At 47.5% G+C, this 22,352-nt stretch overlaps 1 protein-coding gene across 1 annotated transcript in view; it reads left to right on the forward strand.

Annotated features, from left to right (window-relative positions):
* Positions 1-22,352, forward strand: part of Sag (S-antigen visual arrestin) — a 43,813-nt gene that overhangs the window by 5,915 nt on the left and 15,546 nt on the right. The window contains exons 3-9 of the mRNA XM_045148352.1: positions 2,483-2,527; positions 4,795-4,988; positions 8,533-8,592; positions 10,343-10,419; positions 13,054-13,189; positions 14,910-14,994; positions 21,873-21,945. Coding sequence (XP_045004287.1) covers positions 2,483-2,527; positions 4,795-4,988; positions 8,533-8,592; positions 10,343-10,419; positions 13,054-13,189; positions 14,910-14,994; positions 21,873-21,945 — 670 coding nt within the window. The remainder of the gene's footprint in view (positions 1-2,482; positions 2,528-4,794; positions 4,989-8,532; positions 8,593-10,342; positions 10,420-13,053; positions 13,190-14,909; positions 14,995-21,872; positions 21,946-22,352) is intronic.

Consider the following 22,352-nt stretch of genomic DNA (forward strand, 5'->3'; position numbering starts at 1 on the left):
GAGATGCCTTAGCAGTTAAGCACTTGCCTGTGAAGCCTAAGGACCCTGGTCCAAGGCTCAATTCCCCAGGACCCACGTTAGCCAGATGCACAAGGGGGCGCACGCATCTGGAGTTTGTTTGCAGTGGCTGGAAGCCCTGGCATGCCCATTCTCTCCCTCTCTCTCTCTCTCTCTCTCTCTCTCTCTCTCTCTCTGCCTCTTTCTCTTTCTGTCTGTCACTCTCAAATAAATAAATAAACAAAATCATTATTTATTTGAAGTCAGGTATGGTGGCGCACGACTTTAATCCCAGCACCTGGGAGGCAGAGGTAGGAGGATCACTGTGAGTTCGAGGCCACCCTGAGACTACATAGTGAATTCCAGGTCAGCCTGGGCTAAAGTGAGACCCTACCTCAAAAAACCAAAAAAAATAATTACTTATTTGACAGAAGCATATATATATATATATATGGAGAGAGAGAGAGAGAGGGAGAGAACAGACACCAGGGCCTCTAGCTACTACTGCAAAGGAACTCCAGATGCATGTGCCTCTTTATGCATCTGGCTTACATGGGTACTGGAGAATTGAACCTGGGTCCTTAGGCTTTGCAGCCAAGTACCCTAACCACTAAACAATTTCTCCAGCCCAAATTTATTTTAATATTTTTTGTATTTTTTTGAGGTAGCATCTCACTCCAGTCCAGACTGACCTATAATTCACTATGTAATCTCAGAGTGGCCTCAAACACACAGCAATCCTCCTATCTCTGCCTCCTGAGTGCTGGGATTAAAGGCATGCACCAACATGCCAGCTATTTTAATTTTTTTTTTTTTTTTTGAGAGAGAGAGAAACAAACAGAGAAATAGAGTAAGTCCGGGCATGCCAGGGACTCTTGACACTGCAAATGAACTCCTTACACATGTGCCACTTTGTGCATCTGGCTTTACATTAGCACTGGGGAATCGAACCTAAGATGTCAGACTTTGCAAGCAAGTGCCTTTAACTGCTGAGCAATCTCTTCAGCCCCAAATTATTATTATCATTATTACTTACTTATTTGAGGGAGAGGCAGAGACACAGAGAGTGTATGGGGGCGCACGAGAGCCTCCAGCTACTGCAAACAAACCCCAGAAACTTGTGCCACCTTGTGCAGCTAGTTTATGTGGGCCCTGGGGCATGGAACCTGGGTTCTTTAGCTTTGCAGGCAAACACCTCAACCGCTAAGCCATTTCTCCAGCCCCCAAATTGAATTGTTTATAATTAATTTATTTTTTATTTTTTTTAAATAGTTTTTTTAAATTATTTATTTATTTGAGAGCGACAGACACACAGAGAAAGACAGATAGAGGGAGAGAGAGAATGGGCGCGCCAGGGCTTCCAGCCTCTGCAAACGAACTCCAGACGCATGCACCCCCTTGTGCATCTGGCTAACGTGGGACCTGGGGAACCGAGCCTCGAACGGGGTCCTTAGGCTTCACAGGCGAGCGCTTAACCGCTAAGCCATCTCTCCAGCCCAATTAATTTATTTTTTATTAACAACTTCCATGACCCAAATTAAATTTTTTAAAGGGCTGGGTTGTAGCTGATGTAGAGTACTTGCCTAACACATGTAAGAGCCTGAGCTTACTCTCCAGTACTGAAAGAAAGAAAGAAAGAAAGAAAGAAAGAAAGAAAGAAAGAAAGAAAGAAAGAAAGAAAGAAAGAAAGAAAGAAAGAAGGAAAGAAAGAAAGAAAGAGGGAGGAAGGGAGGAAGAAAGGAAGAGGAAGGAGGATGAGGAGGAGAGGGAGATAGGAGGTAAAGGAAGGGAAGGGAAGGGGGGAAGGGGAGAGGGAAGGGAAGGGAAGGGAAGGGAAGAAAACGGGAGGGGAGGGAAAGAAAAAGCTGTCCTGAAGGAGAGGCCCTGGCGATGGCAGCTGGCGAGGGCACCGAGGAGGGCTCGCTCCATGCTGGTGGGAATGCGCAGCAGTGCGGTCGCTTGGGCAAGCAGCTTGGCAGCTTCTTTGAGAGCTCCGCATACACTTCCCATACGACCCAGTAACAGCACCCGGGGGCATTGGCCCCACAGAAATGAAAACCACTATTTTGGGCATGATTGTTCCCAGCAGTGTTATGAGTAATAGCTCCAAAATAAAAAGAACCAGAATGTCCCCCAGACGGTGAGGAGTAGGTTAAACAAACCAAGGGGCATGTGGCACCGTGAACTACTACTTAGCAATCAAGAAGCCCGGGCAGCAAGCTGTGATGGCGCACACCCATGATCCCTCGTACTTGGGGGGGGGGGGTCAAAGCAGGGAGATGTTTCTGCTCATCCTCGGAGACCCACATAACAAGTTCAAGGCCAGCTTGGGCTACATGAAACCCTGTCTCAATTCCTCCCCCAACATAAGCAAAAGACCCCTACTGCATATAGCTTTGCCCAGCGATGGCTGGTGTCTTGAAGAGGCTGGTGTCTTGAAGATGGCTGGTGTCTTGCTCTTACTCTTGCTGTCTCTCTGGTTTAGATGGTGTTGTACTGGTGGATCCTGAGCTTGTGAAGGGAAAGAAAGGTGAGCGGGGCCCCTCAGCCTCCCTGGAGGGAAGGTCTGGTCTCCCAGCTGGCTGTGGGGCGTGGGGAGGTATTTGGGTGGGGAAAACATGCAGCTGGGAGGCAGGATTTATTTTTATTCTTCTTGAAGTGTTCTGAGCCGCACTGTGACCATGCCCTTGAGATTCTCAAGCAGTTACGACGCGTGTGGCAAGTCATTTGTGATGAGCAACAGTTGCATAAACTGAATTAGAACAGATTCAAACTATGCTCGTGATAATGTCGCTGACTCAGTTCCATTCTAAAAATGCCTTTTGAGTGGTTGCTACTGACAACCACAAGGAATTGTTCTAGACCCTGGATGATGTGCCCACTGGGCTATGTCAGGTGTGGGCTGCCAGCAGCACTGGGGGTAGGGGAAGCATGGTAGGAATGGACAGAAAATTGCAGCCTTCTGTTGTCCCTTGGGTACTCTGCTCTCTCTGGTTTGAGTCCCACTGTCCCCTGCCTTCCATCACATAGGGAGTCGGTGTCAGGAAAGGCCACTGCCTAGCGGATACAGGCAGAAATTCAGGTCCTCTGTGGGTCCTTCCTCATGTCTAATCACAAAGGAGAGGTTTGGGGTTGTCCAGTGGTTCTCTTGAGTGAGTGATGAGGGAACGTTGGCCTTAGAGTTGACATAAGGCTGGAGAGATGGCTTAGCAGTTAAGGTGCTTGCCTGAGCAGCCGAAGGATCCAGGTTCAATTCTCCAGGCCCCACATAAGCCAGATGCACAAGGTAGCACATACATATGGTGTTTGTTTGCAGTGGCTGGAGGCCCTGGTGTGCCCATTCTCTCCCTCCCTCTCTCTGTCTCGAACAAAAATAAAAATAAAAAAGGAAGTTTTAAAAAAAGAATTGGGAATCTGGGCGTGGTGGTGCACGCCTTTAATCCCAGCACTCGGCAGGCAGAGGTAGAAGGATCGCTGTGAGTTCGAGGCCACCCTGAGACTACATAGTAAATTCTAGGTCAGCCTGAGCCAGAGTGACACCCTACCTCAAAAAAACAAAAAAAAAAAAAAAAAAGAATTAGGGGCTGGAGAGATGGCTTAGCAGTTAAGCGCTTGCCTGTGAAACCTAAGGACCCTGGTTCGAGGCTCTATTCCCCAGGACGCACAGTAGCCAGATGCACAAGGAGGCGCATGCATCTGGAGTTCCTTTGCAGTGGCTGGAGGCCCTGGTGTGCCCATTCTCTCTGTCTCTCTACCTCTTTTCTCTCTCTGTTTGTTGCTCTTAAATAAATAAAAATAAATGGAAAAAATGACACAGACAAAATCCTAAACTAACAGCAACTGAGGACTTGAGACCTACTTCTAACATGCTTTACTAACACTTCCTGTCTTCGACAAACATGCTTATGAACTTTCACACATCGGGGCACAATTTCAGTTATTAATCATATAGGATTTTTTTGGTTTTGTTTTGTTTTCCAAGGTACAGTCTCACTCTAGCCCAGGTTGACCTAGAATTTACTATGTAGTCTTAGGGTGGCCTTGAACTCACAGTGATCCTCCTACCTCTGCCTCCCAAGTGCTGGGATTAAAGGCATGCTCCACCACACCCAGCTTTCATATAGGAGTTTTGAAAGTGGTAATTTAGAGAATGCTTCATAGGTGTGAGAGCAGTGTGCAAAAAAGGGTATAAGTGGAAACTTCTGAGGTTCGATTCCGACTCCCCCACTCCCACTGGCCCAGGCCCCTTTGGCTCTTCCCTCTGCAGCACAGTCTCTTTTGCTCTTAGCACTGTGTCTCTATTACTCTCTCCAGACATCCTGCCCTCTCTCACCCAAGCAAGTTAGCACCAGTTCAGACCCACCCCCAACCAACCCAACCAACCTTGGGGGACGTGGGGACCAAGAGGAGGGAGGGGGAGATGGAAGAAGCAATAGGGTCTGGTGGACCGCACATGTCCACCTCAGAAGTTTACCATCCTGGCCCACTAACGTGATTGGCAAGGGAGGTGCCTCCAAATCTTGCGACATCCTATAGGATAATGAACACGAGCCCTGGGAAGGAGCTGATGCTTCTTGAACACAAGCCCTGGGAAGGAGCTGATGCTTCCGAATGGATGGGCCGGCTGTGTAGTATGCTTCTCCCAGATCCCATCCCCGCCAGGCACTGAAGGCCGGAACCCTGGAGCTCTCAATGTGGTGTGGTCACCCTGCTGCCAGCTCATCCCAGCAGCAGTGGCCCAGGTAGATGAGGCACTTCCATTATAGGCCAAGTCCAACCTGTCTGATGGTCTTCCAGTGTACGTCACTCTGACCTGCGCCTTCCGCTACGGCCAGGAGGATATTGATGTGATTGGCCTGACCTTCCGCAGAGACCTGTACTTCTCTCGGGTCCAGGTCTACCCTCCTGTGGGGGCTGCGAGTGCCCTCACCCAACTTCAGGAGAGCCTCCTCAAGAAGCTGGGGGGCAACACGTACCCCTTTCTGCTCACGGTGAGTGCTCTCTATCGGGTTTCTCCCTGGCTTGGCTCCTCCTACAGCACCTTACAACAGGGAAAATGGGACCAAGAGAAGGGGACCCAAGGAGGCTTTCCCTCTCTGAGCCCGTAAATTACACCCTTGAAAGAAATGCTAGATTGCTGGCCTGTGATTGCCTTTTTTTTTTTTTTTCATGTCCTTAAAAATAGCCTCCCTGCCTTTAAAGGCACCATTGCAACCTGCCCTTTGGATATTTCCCTTCATTTGACCACCTAATTAGATGAGCACATGCTCTTTCTTCTCTGGCTATAAAAAGAAACTGGTAGGAATGTCCCTCAGATGGCCCCAGGGAGTTCTAAGCAGGCAATGTTCCCTATGGGAAAAGAGATTTTAGTGGACTGAGGGATACGTGCGTGTGTGTTGCATTGCTGGGACAATTGAGACATATCCCCCAGTCCTGAGATGCCAGTCTTTAGCCTTGTTCACAGCATGATAGGTCCTGGGGCTCCAACCCCTCACCTCCCCCAAGGCCCATGTCTCACCCGATGAAACTTGCATACTCTAACATCAGACAGGAGCTTGGTGTGGGGAACCTTCTGCGGCTTTCTTTGCTTAAATGTTTACTCATCTGGCTGGTATGCACTCCTCCAAAGTGATAGGATACACAGCCCTGTCCACGCCAGAGCACAGAGGGACCCTGAAAACCACGCCACATGACAGAAGCTGGCCACAAAAGGACAGAGCCCACTTATCCGAGGCCACAGCAACCGCAGGGTCACGTTTGTTTAGACAATGTACAAGGCAGAGTCCCGTGGCCTGTGGGGTGTGGGAGGACGGGAGGAGATTTAAGGTTCCCTGGGGTGGAGCTTCCTGGAGGCTGTTGAGAAGGTTCTGGAGATGGGATGTGGTGATTTCTGTAGGGCAGGTCAAGATAGCTAACAATGGTAAATTCGTTATTCTATTTTACCACAATTCTTTTACTAAACCTCTTTTAAAGAAAAATGGTCCTGTATGCCTTATGCACTTGTGCTGGAAATTCAAAGTGACATGACCTTTCAGTGACATGTCAGTGCGCATCAAAAACCTTTAAAAGTATGATCTTTTTAAATTTTATCTTTATTTATTTTAGAGAGAGAGAGACAAGGAGAGGGAGAATGGGAGCGCCAGGGCCTCTAGCCGCTGTAAATGATCTCCAGAAGCATGCACCACCTTGTGCATTTGGCTTACATGGGTCCTGGGGGATCGAACCGAGATGCGTTGGCTTTGCAGGCAAACACCTTAACCACTCAACCATGCCTCCAGCCCCAAAAGTATGATTTTTGAAGACCAAACCGGTCACTTAATGGCAGAGAATTTGACTAGCATGCACTCCTGGAATACAGGACTCCAGAGGCTGAGGCAAGAGAATTGAGAGTTTCAGGCCAGGGTAGGATAAATAGAGACTATCTCAAAAATAAATAAATGTGACTTTGACCTGACTTTTCCCTTTTCAGCAACATAGCACGTGAAATTAACTAGTTAAATTGGTGCTTTTCTTTTTTAAAAAAATTTTTTTTTATTATTGACAACGTCCATAATTATAGACAATAAAACATGATAATTCTTCCCCCCCACTTTCCCCTTCACAATTCCACCCTCCATCATATCCTTTTGCCCTCTTAATCAGTCTCTCTTTTATTTTAATGTTATCATCTTTTCCTCCTATTATGATGGTCTTATGTAGGTAGTGCCAAGCACTGTGAGGTCATGGATATCCAGGTCATCTTGTGTCTGGAAGTGTACATTGTAAACAGTCCTACCCTTCCTTTGGCTTTTAAATTCTTTTTGCTACCTCTTCCACAGTGGACCCTGAGCCTTGGAAGGTGTGATAGAGATATTTCAGTGCGGAGCACTCCTCTGTCACTTCTTCTCAGCACTATGGTACCTTCTGAGTCATCACAGCTTCTCTAACCAAAAGTGAGAGTAGCATTAAGAGAAGTACTTACTGGGCAGTTTGATGAGCATTATATATAAATATAACCAGACATAAGCAGGCGTTATAACCTTAGGGCTCATGACTACCCCTGTCATAGGTTTTCAGTGTCAGGCATGTATTCCCTCCCAGAGAGTGGGCAGACCTTCAGTTCAATTAGAGAATAGTTGGTTTTCCCCATAACAGACATGCCACTATTGCACCCATTGGGTCATATGGCCTGGCAGCCAAACTTAAGGCTTGCAGCTATTTCTTTTTTCTTCTTTGTTTTTTTTTGTTTTTTGAGGTAGGGTCTCATGCTAGCCCAGGGTGGCCTGAAATTCACTACATAGTCTCAGGGTGGCCTTGAACTCACAGCATTCCTCCTACCTCTGCCTCCCAAATGCTGGGATTAAAGGCATGTGCTACCACACCCAGCTGCTGCTACTTTTTTGCATTTTTTTTTCTTCTTCTTCTTTTTAAATTTTTTTTTTTTAATGAAAGAGAGAGACCATGAGAGAGAGAGAGAGAGAATTGATACACCAGGCCCTCTGGCCACTGTAGTCAGACTCCAGATCCCTATACCACCTTGTGTGTATGTCCGACCTTGTGTCACTTTGTGCAACTGACTTACATGGAATCTGGAGAGTTGAACATGGGTCCTTAGGCTTCTCAGGCAAGTACCTTAACCACTAAGCCATCTTTTCAGCCCTTTCTTTCTTCTTTTTTTTTTAATTTTTGTTTTGAGACAATCTCATGTAGCCCAGGCCAGCCTTGAACTCACCCTGTAGCTGAGGATGGCCTCAAACTTCTGCTCATTCTGCCCTACTTCCCATGTGCTGGAATTACAGGAGTATGTTACCACATTCAGTTTTATGCAGTGCTGGGGATTGAACTCAGGACTTTGTGCATGCTAAGCAAGCTATATAACCATTCTTGTGCTAATAAAGTATTTGAATAAGTCCAGGCATGGTGGCACACACCTTTAATCCCAGCACTTGGGAGGCTGAGGTAGGAGGATCATCATGAGTTAGAGGCCAGCCTAGGCTACAGAATGAATTCCAGATTAGCCTGAGCTTGAGTGAAAAATGAATGAATAATCATGGAAAATGCTAATAAATTTTTTAAAAAAATGAATGAATAAATAAATATTTGAAGAAGGATATTTATCATAGTATTGTTTATAATGGCAAAAAAACTAAACACCATATAAGTGCCCAACAAAGGAGAATGGCTACATTACATGTGCATTACAAAAGTGCAGAATTGTGTTTCATGGTCTGTAACATTGGTCCAGAAATGGTTCTAATTCTGAATAGAATAAGGGCTAAGAAAGTGAGTCATTGGACATAACATAGGACATGTTTGGTCCCATTGGACCTCATTTAGGCCCACTTCTGTAAGACATACCTCTGTGTAAACTTCAGCTGTGTGTCTGTGTGCATGGGGGAGACTTTTGGAAAGCTGCCCGTGAGCGTCAAGCAGGGCATCAAAGGTGCAGGTGAGTTAGGCCTTTTTGTGCGTCTTGCTCATCTCCACGCTCACCGTTACATGGTGAATGTATAACTGCCTCGGAGTGAGAAGGTTCCCTCTCTTGTTTCTCTCCAGTTTCCTGACTACCTGCCCTGCTCAGTGATGCTGCAGCCAGCTCCTCAAGATGTCGGGAAGGTGAGTTGGAGAAGGAATGCTGTGGGAAGTCCGCCATTCCTTCAATAGACTTGTGTTGTTTTGTTTACTTTCCTTTCAAGACAGGGTCTTACTATCAAACATGGCCTGGCCTTGAACTCAAAATCTTGTGCCCCACCCTCCTCAGTGCTGTTAGTATAAGGCCTTCACATAACACCTGATTCCTTCAATAGACTCCCTCCCTTCCTGCTTTCCTGCCCTCCAATTTTTAAAATTTTGATTGTAGTGATTTGAGAGAGAGAGCAAGTGAGCAAATGAGCATGGGAATACCAGAGCCCGTTGCTGCTGTAAAGAGACTTCAGATGCATGTTACTTTGTGTGTCTCTAGTTTTGTATGGGTACTGGGGAATCAAACTCAGGTCATCAGCTTTGCAAGCAAGTGTCTTTAACCACTGAGTCATCTCTCCAGACCTCTTGGTCTTTTTTAAAAACTATTTTTATTTATTTATTTATTTGAGAGAGAGAGATGGATATATAGAAAGAACTGGCACACTAGGACTTCTAGCCACTGCAAATGAACTCCAGACACATGTGCCACCTTGTGCATCTGGTACTGTAGAATGGAATCTGGGTCCTTAGGCTTTGCAGACAAGTGTCTTAACCACTGAGTAATCTCTCAGCGCCCCCACCCGTTTTGGGGAGGGCAAGGTCTCACTGTAGCCTATCTAACCTGGAACTCAGTCTAGGCTGGTATTAAATTCGTGATGATCCTCCTACCTCAGCCTCCTAAGTGCTGGAACTAAAGGCATATAGTCACCATACCCCACTTTTTCCTTCCTTGTTTTTTATTTGGTGGGGGGGAGTGATCTTGTAGAGTTGAGGCTGGCCTTGGAACTCTTGATCCTCCTACCTCCACCTCTCATGTGCTGGAATTATAGGCATGAGCCACCATGCCAGCCTTTCAATATCCTCTTAATACAGGTTTTTTTATCATGGAAAAATTCAAAATAATGTAGAGTCTGGTATAGAGTCCCCATAACCCTGTCTCTTATCTTCAGCACTTACCTGCGAGCATCCTGTGAACAAGAGACCCCACACATGTGCGCGCCCTCATGATCAGCACTTTCCCCTCTGGGCAGTAGGCAGAGGGCCAGCGAGCTGCCCACGGGCAGACTGAGGGCAGAGATGAGTCATGGTGTGTTGAACCTTTTGAGGGGAGTCAAAGGGCAAGAAAAATCACACACCTGGACTGGAGAGACTGATGGTCACTGGCAAATGAGTGTGTTCTACCCATACAGACTTCAAAGTTCTCTTTGCTTTTTGCAAATGAGGAGATTTTATGGTTTTTCTCTCATTAAAGAAAATGTGACCAGCTGCTGGCATTGTGCGCCATTGCTGCCCAACCATGCTTGGCTACAGCGCAGCCAACTGGGGTCAGGGTGTTTGCCTCCAGCAGGGCCTTTGGGGACACTGCTCCTGACCCTGTGAGCACTTATGTCCGTCCCCAGTGCTGTCCTCAGCTGGAAGTCCACACCGCATGCAGGGGAGTGCCCTCTGTGAGGACACCTAAGTGCCCAAGAGGGGCTGGGAACATGCAAAGACACACAGGGCACACTCTGCAGCCTCGGAGGGCTCTGGGCCCACAGCTCACTCAGCATGCTGGTGTCCCTGGTGGCATCAGTACGCCTCTATATCTAGGATGTGGCCATTTGTCTGCCCGAGGGAGGTGTGATCCTACATCTCAGCTCCTGGCAAGGAGAGGCTGACCTGTCCTCTTGTCTGTCTCCAACAGAGCTGCGGGGTTGACTTTGAGGTCAAAGCGTTTGCCACAGATGTGACAGATGGCGAAGAGGATAAGATCCCCAAGAAGTGAGAACGAAGTTGTGGGATTGGATGAGGGGTTGGGGACAGGAAGGGGAAGAAACCAGCCCACAGGCGTGGAGTAGTGGGGTCATGAAACTTCCTGGGGCCACAACAGTGAAGGACTGAGATGCTTACATGCAGGGTGGGGGTGGGGGCCAATGGCTTATCATAAGGGATATGATGCAAGAAATGACAATGAACTTGGCAGCATCAAAGCCCATGGAGGTCCTTAAGGCCTCTCAGGTCCCTTCTTTCATTTTTTTTTTTTTTTTTGCTTGCTTGATTGCTTGTTTGTTTGTTGAGAAAGAATATCTGTAGCCAACCACCACACCTAGCCATTTCCCTCTCCTCCTCTGTCTTTCTGTTTCATTTCAAGGTAGGGTCTCACTCCAGCTGGTACTCAGTAGTCCCAGGCTGGCCTCAAACTCACAATGATCCTCCTACCTCTGCCTCCCAAATGCTGGGATTAAAGGAGTGTGCCACCACGTCCAGCTATTTTATTCTTTAAAGTTTTTTTTTTTTTTTTTTCTGGGGCTGGAGGGATGGCTTAGTGGTTAAGGCGTTTGCAAAGCCAAAGGAAGCAGGTTCGATTGCCCAGGATCTACGTTAGCCAGATGCACAAGGGGGCGCATGCGTCTGGAGTTGGTTTGCAGTGGCTGGAGGCCCTGGTGTGCCCATTCTCTCTCTCTTCCTCTTTCTTTGTCAAATAAAGAAATAAATAAAAATAAAATATATTAAAAAAATTTTTTTTGCCAGGCGTGGTGGCACATGCCTCTAATCCCAGCACTTGGGAGGCAGAGGTAGAAGGATTGCCATGAGTTCAAGGCCACCCTGAGACTACATACTGAATTCCAGGTCAGCCTGGGCTAGAATGAGACCCTACCTCGAAAAACCAAAAGACAAACAATTTTTCACTGTGGTAAAATACACACAATATAAAGTTCACAATCTGAACCATTTTTAAGCATGTCACTCCATAGCATATGTGCACTCACAATATTGTATGACCTTCACTAAATCTGCTCAAACTGTGCAGCACTGTAATCAGACTCTGTCTCCAATGAGCTAAACTCCTATCTCTCACCTGTCCAGTACTCATGTTTCTTTTAATACCCAAGCAACACCCCCACTTCCACATCCATGCATCCTTTTCCATCTTCTCTTTCTGCTCAGCACATGTATCTCTTGGTGCTAGGGGTGTGTGTGTGTTGCTGTGATTCAAATCCATGACCTCATGCATGCCAGGCAAATGCTTTACCCCTGAATAATGTCTTCAGCTCCTCTCTTTCATTATTTATTTATTTATTTGTTTGTTTGATGTAGGGTCTCACTTTAGCCTGGAATTCACTGTGTAGTCTCAAGCTGGTCTTATACTCACGGCTATCCTCCTACCTCTGCCTTTTGAGAGCTAGGATTAAAGGCGTGCACCTTCACGCCTGACTAATTACTTATTTATTTATTTTCAAGGAAGGAGAGAAAGAGAGAGAATGGGTACACCAGAGCCATTGCAAATTAACTCCAGATATATGTGCTCCTTTGTGCATCTGGCTTTATGTGGGTACTGGGGAATTGAATCCTGGTTGTTAGGCATTTCAGGCAAGTGCCTTAACCACTGAACCATCTCTCCCACCCAATTTTATTTTATTTTATATGTATTTATAAGCAGAGAGAGCCTCTGGGTTTCTGATTTAATGTTTTTATTTTTGTTTGTATTTTTTATTTTGGTCTTTCAAGGTAGGGTTTCACTCTAGCTCGGGCTGACCTGGAATTCACTATGTAGTCTCAGGGTGGCCTTGAACTCATAGTGATCCTCCTACCTCTGCCTCCCAAGTGCTGGCTGGAGTTAAAGGCACCACCATGTCCGGCTTTGATTGTGTTTTTATTTTATCTTATTCACTCGAGAGAGCAAGACAGCTAGAGAGAGAAAGAATGGACGTGCCAGGGCTTCCAGCCATTGCGGACGAACTCCAGACACGTGTGCCCCCTTGTGCATCTGGCTTATGTGGGTCCTGGGGAGTCAAGCCTTGAACCAGGGTCCTTGGGCCTCACAGACAAGCACTTAACTGCTAAGCCATCTCTCCAGCCTGATTTGAGATTTTTTGATGTGTGCACTTGTCTTACCAAAGACCAGTGGGGGCTTCTCTCTGGCATCTACGAGTTTCCTGGCCATGGGATTCTGGCTCAGTTCCGCTACCTGTTATGAGTTCTTCCCTACTGAGAGGGTTTCATGTCCAGTCAGTTGGAGACAGTTAGTTACCCACAGAGGGTGTGTGCCACTACTGCACAAGTGTGTGCTTCTTGCTTGACTGGTTGGTTTCATAGCTTGCAGCGGGTCCCCTGCTGATTCACATCCAGCCCCGCTCCGGTGCTTGCAATACTTAGCAACACTGTGTCACAGTTGCATGGAGCTCTGAGGCCTGTCACATAAGGTGCCTGACACTGTGACACAACCTCACTTGAGAGGACAGAGCCTGATGGGATGGAAGGAGACCCTTGGGGGCATTGACCCAACACTCAGCTCCTGGAATCAGGGAGCGGTGGGCAGAGCGGGCCCTGCAGCTCCTTCCACGGCCCACGGGAGGCCGAGCTGAAGTGTCGCGTCGGGCGCTAAGCGGGGGACCTTGGACTTTCTCCCTGCAGGAGTTCTGTGCGGCTGCTGATCCGGAAAGTGCAGCACGCTCCGTCCGAGATGGGTCCCCAGCCCTGTGCCGAGGCGGCCTGGCAGTTCTTCATGTCTGACAAGCCCCTGCAGCTCTCAGTGTCCCTCAGCAAGGAGGTAACCCACCTTCTCACCGGGGCTCAAGCCTGTAGCTCACGGTTCCTGCTGCCTCACTGTGTGGGTCCCCTTGCTTCTGCCAAACTGAAAGCATCAGTGTTCGTAAAGCACTAATGCTTTTTGAAATTCGGAACTAGTCACCGCGACCTGCCGTGGCTGGCCTGGCACTGGTTGGCTTTCCCAGTACACTGTAGAGCTGGAGGGATGAGACACATACCTCCCCTTCCGGCCACCTGAGCGCTTCTCTGTGCCCCTGCCTCGGAGAATCCTGAATGCGCTGCTTCTAGACGTGCTGATCCACATTTCTCACTTCCTGGGAAAGTCCAGTTTCACAGAAACCACGCAGGCCAGCCAGGTCACACATGATGGCTGTGTCACACATGATGGCATCAACTAGGAGTGTCCTGGGGGTAAAAGGTGAAGGGCCAGTCTCAGGGAGAGAGCTATCAGTAAGTACTTGCCATGCAGGGATAAGGACATGTACCCCAGAACCCATGTTTACAGTATTCCAGGTATGGGGCTGAAGAAATGGCTTAGCAGTTAAGGCACTTTACTGCAAAGGACCTAGATTCCACTCCCCAGGACCCACCTAAGCCAGATGCACAAGGTGGCGCATGCGTCTGGAGTTTGTTTTCTGTGGCTGCAGGCCTTGGCATGCCCATCCTCTCCCTCTCTTTATCTGCCTCTCTTTTTTTTTAATAATAATTTTTTAAATTGGTTCATTTTTTATTGATTTGAGAGTGACAGAGAGGGAGAGAGGTAGATAGACAGACAGAGAAAGAATGGGTGCACCAGGACTTCCAGCCACTACAAATGAACTCCAGATTCGTGCACCCCCTTGTGCATCTGCCTAACGTGGGTTCTGGGGAATCGAGCCTTGAACCGGGGTCCTTAGGCTTCACAGGCAAGCGTTTAACCGCTAAGCCATCTCTCCAGCCCAATCTGCCTCTCTTTTAAATAAATAAGTAAAAAAATAAATATGCTGGCTGTGGTGGCACATGTCTTTGATCCCAGCACTTGGGAGGTAGAGGTAGGAGGATCGCCATGAGTTTGAGAGTACATAGTGAATTCCAGGTCAGCCTGGGCTAGAGTGAGACCCTACCAAAAAAAAAAAGCAAAACTAAAATTTCCCATGTGGCAGCCAGCACTTGTAAGCCCAGCCTGGAGAGGCAGAGACAGGTTCATCGCGGGGTTCTCTGACCAGCTAGTGTAGGCCACTAGGTGATTTTCGGCCAGCGAGAGACCCTGTGCAGCAAAGGTGACAGTGCCTGGGGAACGGCTTCCGAGGCTGTCCTCTGCTCTCCACAAGCACATACATTCACGTGCACATGCATGCACACATGCACAAGTGGCCAAGGCCACGTTGGAGTATTTGCACGTGCATGCGTGTGTTCACCTGGGGCTGGATAACCCAGGGTGCTGCTGGGAAGAGCTCTGACCACCGGCTTTCGCAGTGCTTCCTTTTATTTTGTTTGTTCCACCCCAAACCTCCTGATTGCATGCAAGGTCTCCCGGCATCATATGATGTCACCGCTCTACCGTCCTCCTCCGCCTCCTGCGAATGGGGAAGGAACATGTCCAGAGCCTTCTGGAAAAGAAACATCATTTATCATGTCATCTTCTCTGGTTGTTGTAAAGGGCTTGAGATGAGCCTAGAAAGCCCCTGGCCGCTGCCTCACTCCTCTCCGTTCTCCTCTCTCACTTACCTCTCTCTTTGCAGGTCTATTTCCATGGAGAACCCATCCCCGTGACTGTGACTGTGACCAACAACACAGAGAAGACGGTGAAGAAGATTAAAGTATTAGGTAGGACCCTTCTTCTCAAAACTGGAGGACAGGGTCTTCCAGATCCCCTCAGCCTGCTCCTATTTCCCAAGGGCCACTCGGCTGTAAGGCCCCACCCTCTGTGTCCTTTGAGCAGCCTGCTGTTCTGTTGTCATTGACACAGGACCTTAGTGGGAGAATGATCTTTTAGTTTTTAAATATTTTATTTATTTATGGGCACACCAGGGGCTCTAACCACTACAAACAAACTCCAGACACCATGTGCATCTGGCTTACATGAGTACTGGGGAATCAAACCCGAGTCCTTAGGCTTTGCAGGCAAGTGCCCTAACCATGAAACCATCTCTCCAGGCCAGGAGAATGATCTTAAAAGTCACTGCATTCAGGTTGGAGATATAGTTTAGTTGGAAGAGTGTCCAGCATGCATGAGGCCCTGAGTCGTATCGCCAGCACTCCGTAAGCCAGGCATGGTGGCCCATACTTGCAATGCTAGCACTGGGGAGGTGGAGGCAGGAGGATCAGGAATCCAAGGTCATCTTTGGCTCCATAGGAGGAGGCCAGCCTGAGCTACGCGAGATCCTATCTCAAAAACAACAAAAGGAGCTGGAGAGATGGCTTAGTGGTTAAGGTACTTGCCTATGAAGTCTAAAGACCCAGGTTTGATTATCCAGATCCCATGTAAGCCAGATGCACAAAGTGACTCATGCATCCGGACTTCGTTTGCAGTGGCTAGAGGCCCTGGTATGTCCATTCTTCTGCTCTCTCTTTCTCTCTTTTTCCCTCTCTCTCTAGTTAATAAGTAAAAATAAAATATTAAAAAAACAACAAAGCCGGGCGTGGTGGCACATACCTTTAATCCCAGCACTGGGGAGGCAGAGGGAGGAGGATTGCCATGAGTTCAAGGCTACCCTGAGACTACAGAGTGAATTCCAGCAGGTCAGCCTGAGCTAGAGTGAGACTCTGCCTCAAAAAAAAAAAAAAAAGAAAAAAAACAACAAAAGAAAAAATGCCATCACATTGACTACCGTACCCTCTTAGAAGTGTCTCTTTTTTAATTAATTAATGTATTTATTTACTAGAGAGAAAGAGAGAGAGAGGCAGATAGAGAGAATGGGCACACCAGGGCCTCCAGCCACTGCAAATGAACTCCAGACGCTTGTGCCAATGCACCTGGCTGATGTGGGTCCTGGGGAATTGAACCTGGGTCCTTTGGCTTTGCAGGCAAGTACCTTAGTCGCTAAGTCATCTCTCCCACCCAGAACTGTCTTTTGTCTTTGTTGACTTTGCCAACTTCTTCCCATGGTCATGCTTCCTGGAGGTGCTCCACTGAGCCTGGCCTCACATGACTCTGAGGGAGGAGCTTCCCCTTCGGGACCCGTGATATTTTTGGTTGATAAATACACTAGTGGGAAAGGCGCCAAAATGCAAACATCAGGCTTAGTTTGTGGGCTTATGCTACGGAAGGTGCCTGAATCCCAGTTGGCGGCAGCAGCTCTTGTCCACCTTCCCAGACCTTGGGAGACACTAAGGAGACGTCCCACATGGACATGGGTAGAACCACCTCACCCTGACAGTCATCTTGCGACCATCCAGTCCTCTCATGCTCTCCAGGGGAGGTGCTCCCTGCTTGCTGTTCCTGCCCATCTTAGCCTACGGGGCATCAATGGGCAGGTGTCACGCTGGGTGGGGTAGAGCATGTCTGTCCTGTCAGTACTCAGGAAGATCATGAGTTTGATGCCAACCTGGGTACCTTGTCTTTAAAAAAAACTTGAAAAAAAAATAATGGGGATGCAGGTGGGCTCCACAAAAGGAATGGAATGGATTAACCTGGGAAAGCAAATTCTGAGTTCAGCCTCCGACTCAAAGAAAACTGGTCAAGAAAAAAGGAGGCTGAGTATCACAGAGTGACCATTTGTCCCAGCTGTGCAGGACAGAGGAAATGGGAATTTTGGCGTTAAAATAGGGTGTATAGCTAGGCTAGTATTGTACATCTGTAATCCTAGCACATGGGAGGTGGAGGCAGGGGAGTTGAGTGTTTAAGGCCAATCTCAGCTACATAAGGGGTTTGAGGCCAGCCTAGGATACTTGAGACCCTGTATTGACAAAAAAAAAATAGGGCTGGAGAGATGGCTTAGTGGTTAAGCACTTGCCTGTAAAGCCTAAGGACCCCGGTTCGAGGCTTGATTCCCCAGGACTCACGTTAGCCAGATTCACAAGGGGGCACACACGTCTGGAGTTCCTTTGCAGTGGCTGGAAGCCCTGGCACACTCATTCTTTCTCTCTCTGCCTCTTTCTCTCTCTGTCACTCTCAAGCAAATAAAATAAACAAAAATAAATAAATAAAAATAAAATAGAACAAGCAAACTTATCCAGGCATGGTGGTGCATGCCTTTAATCCTGGCACTTGGGAGGCAGAGGTAGGAGGATCACCATGAGTTTGAGGACACCCTGAGACTACATAGTGAATTCCATGTCAGCCTGGACTAGAGAGAGACCCTACGTTGAAAATCAAACAAACAAAAAAAAACAATTTGGGATTTAGTTCATTTGGTCGAGTTCTTACCTGGCATATGTGGTTTTTTTTTTTTTAAATATTTTTTTTAATTTTTATTTATTTATTTATTTGAGAGCGACAGACACAGAGAGAAAGACAGATAGAGGGAGAGAGAGAATGGGCGCGCCAGGGCTTCCAGCCTCTGCAAACGAACTCCAGACGCGTGCGCCCCCTTGTGCATCTGGCTAACGTGGGACCTGGGGAACCGAGCCTCGAACCGGGGTCCTTAGGCTTCACAGGCAAGCGCTTAACCGCTAAGCCATCTCTCCAGCCCGCATATGTGGTTTTAATGTGTCCCCCGAAAGCTCATGTGTGGGAAATTTAATCTATTCATGTGAATAATATTTGGAGGTAGGACCATTGGGAGGTAATTAGGGTTCAATGTGGTTGTGCAGACAGGGCCCCAGTGGTGATAGTACTGGCCTGATAGGAAGAGGAAGAGAGACCAAACCACCGCTGACGCCCTGTTACCATATGGGTGCCCTCTTGCCCTCTTCCACGTTCTGAGGAAGCACACACCTCCCCCCACCAGATGCCAGTGCCTCAGTGTTCTTGTTTGCTTTCTTTTCTTTTCTTTTTTTTCCTTTTTTTTTTTTTTAATTCTTGGTTTTTCAAGGTAGGGTCTCACTCTAGCCCAGGCTAAACTGGAAGTCACTATGTAGTCTCAGGGTGGCCTTGAACCCCCGGAGAACCTCCTACCTCTGCCTCTGCTGGGATTAAAGGCATGCGCCACCACACCCGGCCTTGTTTGCTTTCTTTATTTATTTGCTTATTTTGAGAGAGAGAAAGGCAGATGGAGAGAGGATGGCACACCAGGGTCTCTAGCCACTGCAAATGAACTCCAGACACATGCACCACCTTGTGCCTTTGGCTTATGTGGGTCTGAACCTAGGTCCTTAGGCTTCACAGTAAGCATCTTAACCACTAAGCCATCCCTCCAAGCCCCCAGTACCACACTCTTGAACTTCCCAGCTTTCAGAGCCATGAGCATTAGACCTCTGTGCTTTATAAACTGTCTTGCCTGTGGTATTCAGCTGTAGCAACCGAAAATGGACTTGAGATACTATCAGACACCACTTCCCTCTTTCCTTTATGTCCATCATAGACCAAGTTCAGGAATATTGTTGCGTGTATATGAAAGAATTCTAGATTTTACTTATGCTTATATGCATTACTATTTATAGTTTTGTTTTACATTGTTTTAGCTCTTATGACTTTAGGTCATTGTGAAACCTGGATTGTTCAGCACATTATTTTTTAATGCCCAAGACCCTGGTGCACATAGTAGTGTGTGTCTGTTCAGTCAGATGGCCGTAACAAAACACCACAAGCTAGCTGGGTTATAAACTTACTTGTTCTGAGATATGATCTGACTATATAGCCCAGGCTTGCCTCAAACTTGTGATCTTCCTGCCTCTACCTCCCTAATACTGGTATTTATAAGTGTGCACCACTGTAACAACAAAGATTTCTTTCTCTCTCTCTCTTTTTTTTAAATTTTTTTATTTTTTGAGGTAGGGTCTCACTCTAGCCCAGGTTGACCTGGAACTCACTATGTAGTCTCAGGGTGGCCTCGAACTCATGGCAATCCTCCTAACTCTGCCTCCTGAGTGCTGGGATTAAAGGCGTGCGCCACCATGCCCAGCTTTAAATATTTATTTCTGACAGTTCTGGAGACTGGATTAACACTGGAAGATTCAGGTCTGATGAGGGCCTTGTTCCTCAAACAAGCTCTCTGGGACCTCTTTTTTATTACATACTTTAAAAAAGCAACTATTTTATTTATTTGAGAGAAAGAAAAAGAGACAGGGAGAGAGAGAGAGACAATTGGCATGCTAGGGCCTTTAGCTGCTGCAAACAAATTCCAGACACAGGCACCACTTTGTGCATCTGGCTTTCGTGGGTCCTGGGGAATCAGACCTGGGTCCTTTGGCTTTGCAGGGGAGCTACTTAACCACTAAGCAATCTCTCTAGTTCATCATTTTCATTTTTAAGAATTTATTTTTATTTATTTGAGAGAGAGAGAGAAAGAATGGGTGCACCAGGGCTTCCATCCTCTGCAAACAAACCCCAGATGTATGTGCTACCTTGTACATCTGGCTTTATGTGGGTCCTGAAGAATTAAACCTGGGTCCTTAGGCTTCACAGGCAAACACCTTAACTGCTAAGCCATCCCTCCAGCCCAGGAACCTCTTTTCATAGGGCCACTAATCCTGGTAATGAGTGGCCATTGCCAGGACCTAATTATGTCTCCAAAAAGCCCACTTTTTTTTTTTTTTTTTTTTGAGGTAGGGTCTCACTCTAGCCCAGGCTGACCTGGAATTCACTATGGAGTCTCAGGGTGACCTCAAACTCACAGCAATCCTCCTCCCACTGCCTCCCAAGTGCTGGGATTAAAGGTGTGTGCCACCATGCCCAGCTTCCCATCTCTCAATAATGCCACCCTGAGGTTAGGATTTTGTTTATAATTTTATTTTAAAAGTTCTAATATTTTTATTTTAGGGAGAGAGAGACAGAGAGAGACAGAGGGAGAGAGAGAGAATTGGTGTGCCAGGGCCCTAGCCACTACAATCAAACTCCAGACAATTGTGCTACCTAGTGGGCATGTGTGACCTTACGCTTGCCTCACCTCTGTATGTCTGGCTTATGTTGGCTCTGGAGAGTTGAACATGGGTCCTTAGGCTTCACGGGCAAGTGCCTTAACCACTAAGTCATCTCCCTAGCCCTAAAATATTTTTTTTTTAAATTTTATTTAATTATTTATTTGAGAACAACAGACAGACAGAGATAGAAAGAGGCAGATAGATAGAAAATGAGGGCACTATGCCATCCAGCCACTGCAAACGAACTCCAGATCTATGTGCTACCTTGTGCATCTGGCTTACATGGGTCCTGGGGAATCGAGCCTCAAATGGGGGTCCTTAGGCTTTATAGGCAAGCACTTAACCGCTAAGCCATCTCTCCAGCCCCATTTTTTTTTTTTAACAGAGGGAGTGAGGGTGAGTGAGTTTGGACACATCAGGACTTCTTGTCACTAAAAATGAATTCCAACCTGGGCTACATAGCCAAACTGTTTCAAATAAAAATAAAAACAACAAAATTGTTTCTCGGTTTTATGGATTGTCAGATCCATAAAGAAAGAAATCTGGGCTGGAGAGATGGCTTAGCGGTTAAGCGCTTGCCTGTGAAGCTTAAGGACCCTGGTTTGAGGCTCGGTTCCCCAGGTCCCACGTTAGCCAGATGCACAAGGGGGCACACACATCTGGAGTTCGTTTGCAGAGGCTGGAAGCCCTGGCGTGCCCATTCTCTCTCTCTCCCTCTATCTGTCTTTCTCTCTGTGTCTGTCACTCTCAAATAAATAAATAAATAATTTAAAAAAAAAAAAGAAAGAAATCTGTTGGATTTTCAGAAGCAAAATGCTTACTGTTGTCTGTAGACCGGGCTCTGTGTGAGTGCTCACTGCTGTCTACAGACGGGGATCAGACTCACAGAACTCCTCATGCTTCTGCCTCCTGCGTACGGGGACAGTAGGTGTGCGGTACCATGTCCACCTTGAAAGCTATTTCTGAATGATCATGGCTTCCCTATGTGACTATCAGCCCTATTTTACTAGTGGGGAAATTGAGGCTTAGAGGATCTATATAACACATTTTGGGGGGGGGGTTGAGGTAGGGTCTCACTCTACCCAGGCTGACCTGGAATTCACTATGTAGTCTCGGATGGCCTTGAACTCATGGCTATGTTCCTACCTCTGCCTCCCCAGTGCTGGGATTAAAGGTGTGCACCACCACACTTGGCCTGATCTAAATAATTTACTCCACAATTCATGGCTGAGCAGAGATTTGAACCCAAGATTCTGGTTGTAAGGTCCACTTTCCTGACTACCACTTTACATCTATGAACCCATCATAGCTGCTCCTGGCTGGCTTCTAGAAGGTTGGAGATTGAGGGTGGAAGGGATGATGCTCATTAAATAAGATCCAGGATGGTGGGAAGGGACTGGGTTTGGAGAAAGAAAACAAATGATGAGTTCTGGGATGCTGAAAGACCCTGTGCCTTTGGATGGGAACACCCCACCAGGATAGACCACAGACACGGGGGGCAGGAGGAGGGTCCTGGTGCCGTGTCTTGGAGCCTGGCTCATAGGTAGGAGTTGACCCAGCGCAGGTTATCAGTGAACAGAAATGGCCAGAGGCCAGACCTGGAAATCTGCAGCCTTTAAGCTGGGGCCTAAGAAAGCTGAAGTAGATTCAAATCTCCTGCTGTGTCCCCTGAAGGCCAGGAGGGACCCAGCTCAGGCATGAAGGGCCCGGCTGATCACCAGGCTGCTATCTTTCCTTTGCAGTGGAGCAAGTGGCCAACGTGGTTCTCTACTCCAGTGACTATTACGTCAAGCCGGTGGCCACCGAGGAAACACAGTAAGTAGAGGCTGCGGTTCCACTTCCTGGGCGGCCACTGTCATTGTCAAGTTCCTCTCTGGAAGAGGGAAGTAGAACGACCGCCCACCGGGCCCCAGCCTTCTGCTTCCTTCCCCTTCTCTCACTTCAAGGGCTGCAAAGTAGTGTCAGCTGTGGGTTTACCTCGTCCAGCTCACAGTCTGCGGCATCAGCCGGCACGGAGAATGGGGGAGCGGGGAGGAATGGGACCCCTGGGATGGTTGTTAGCAATGGTGGGCTCTTTCTGCTGCCCCTCCCCCACCCCTCCCCCCACCAAGCAGATGGCCCAGTGAGCTGTCAGCTCAGGGCAGGACTGAATCTTGGTTTTTGGGTTTTTTTTTTAATTTTTTTGTTTATTTTTATTTATTTATTTGAGAGTGACAGAGAGG

Source organism: Jaculus jaculus, chromosome 4, assembly GCF_020740685.1.
Source record: "Jaculus jaculus isolate mJacJac1 chromosome 4, mJacJac1.mat.Y.cur, whole genome shotgun sequence".
NCBI lineage: Eukaryota > Metazoa > Chordata > Mammalia > Rodentia > Dipodidae > Jaculus > Jaculus jaculus.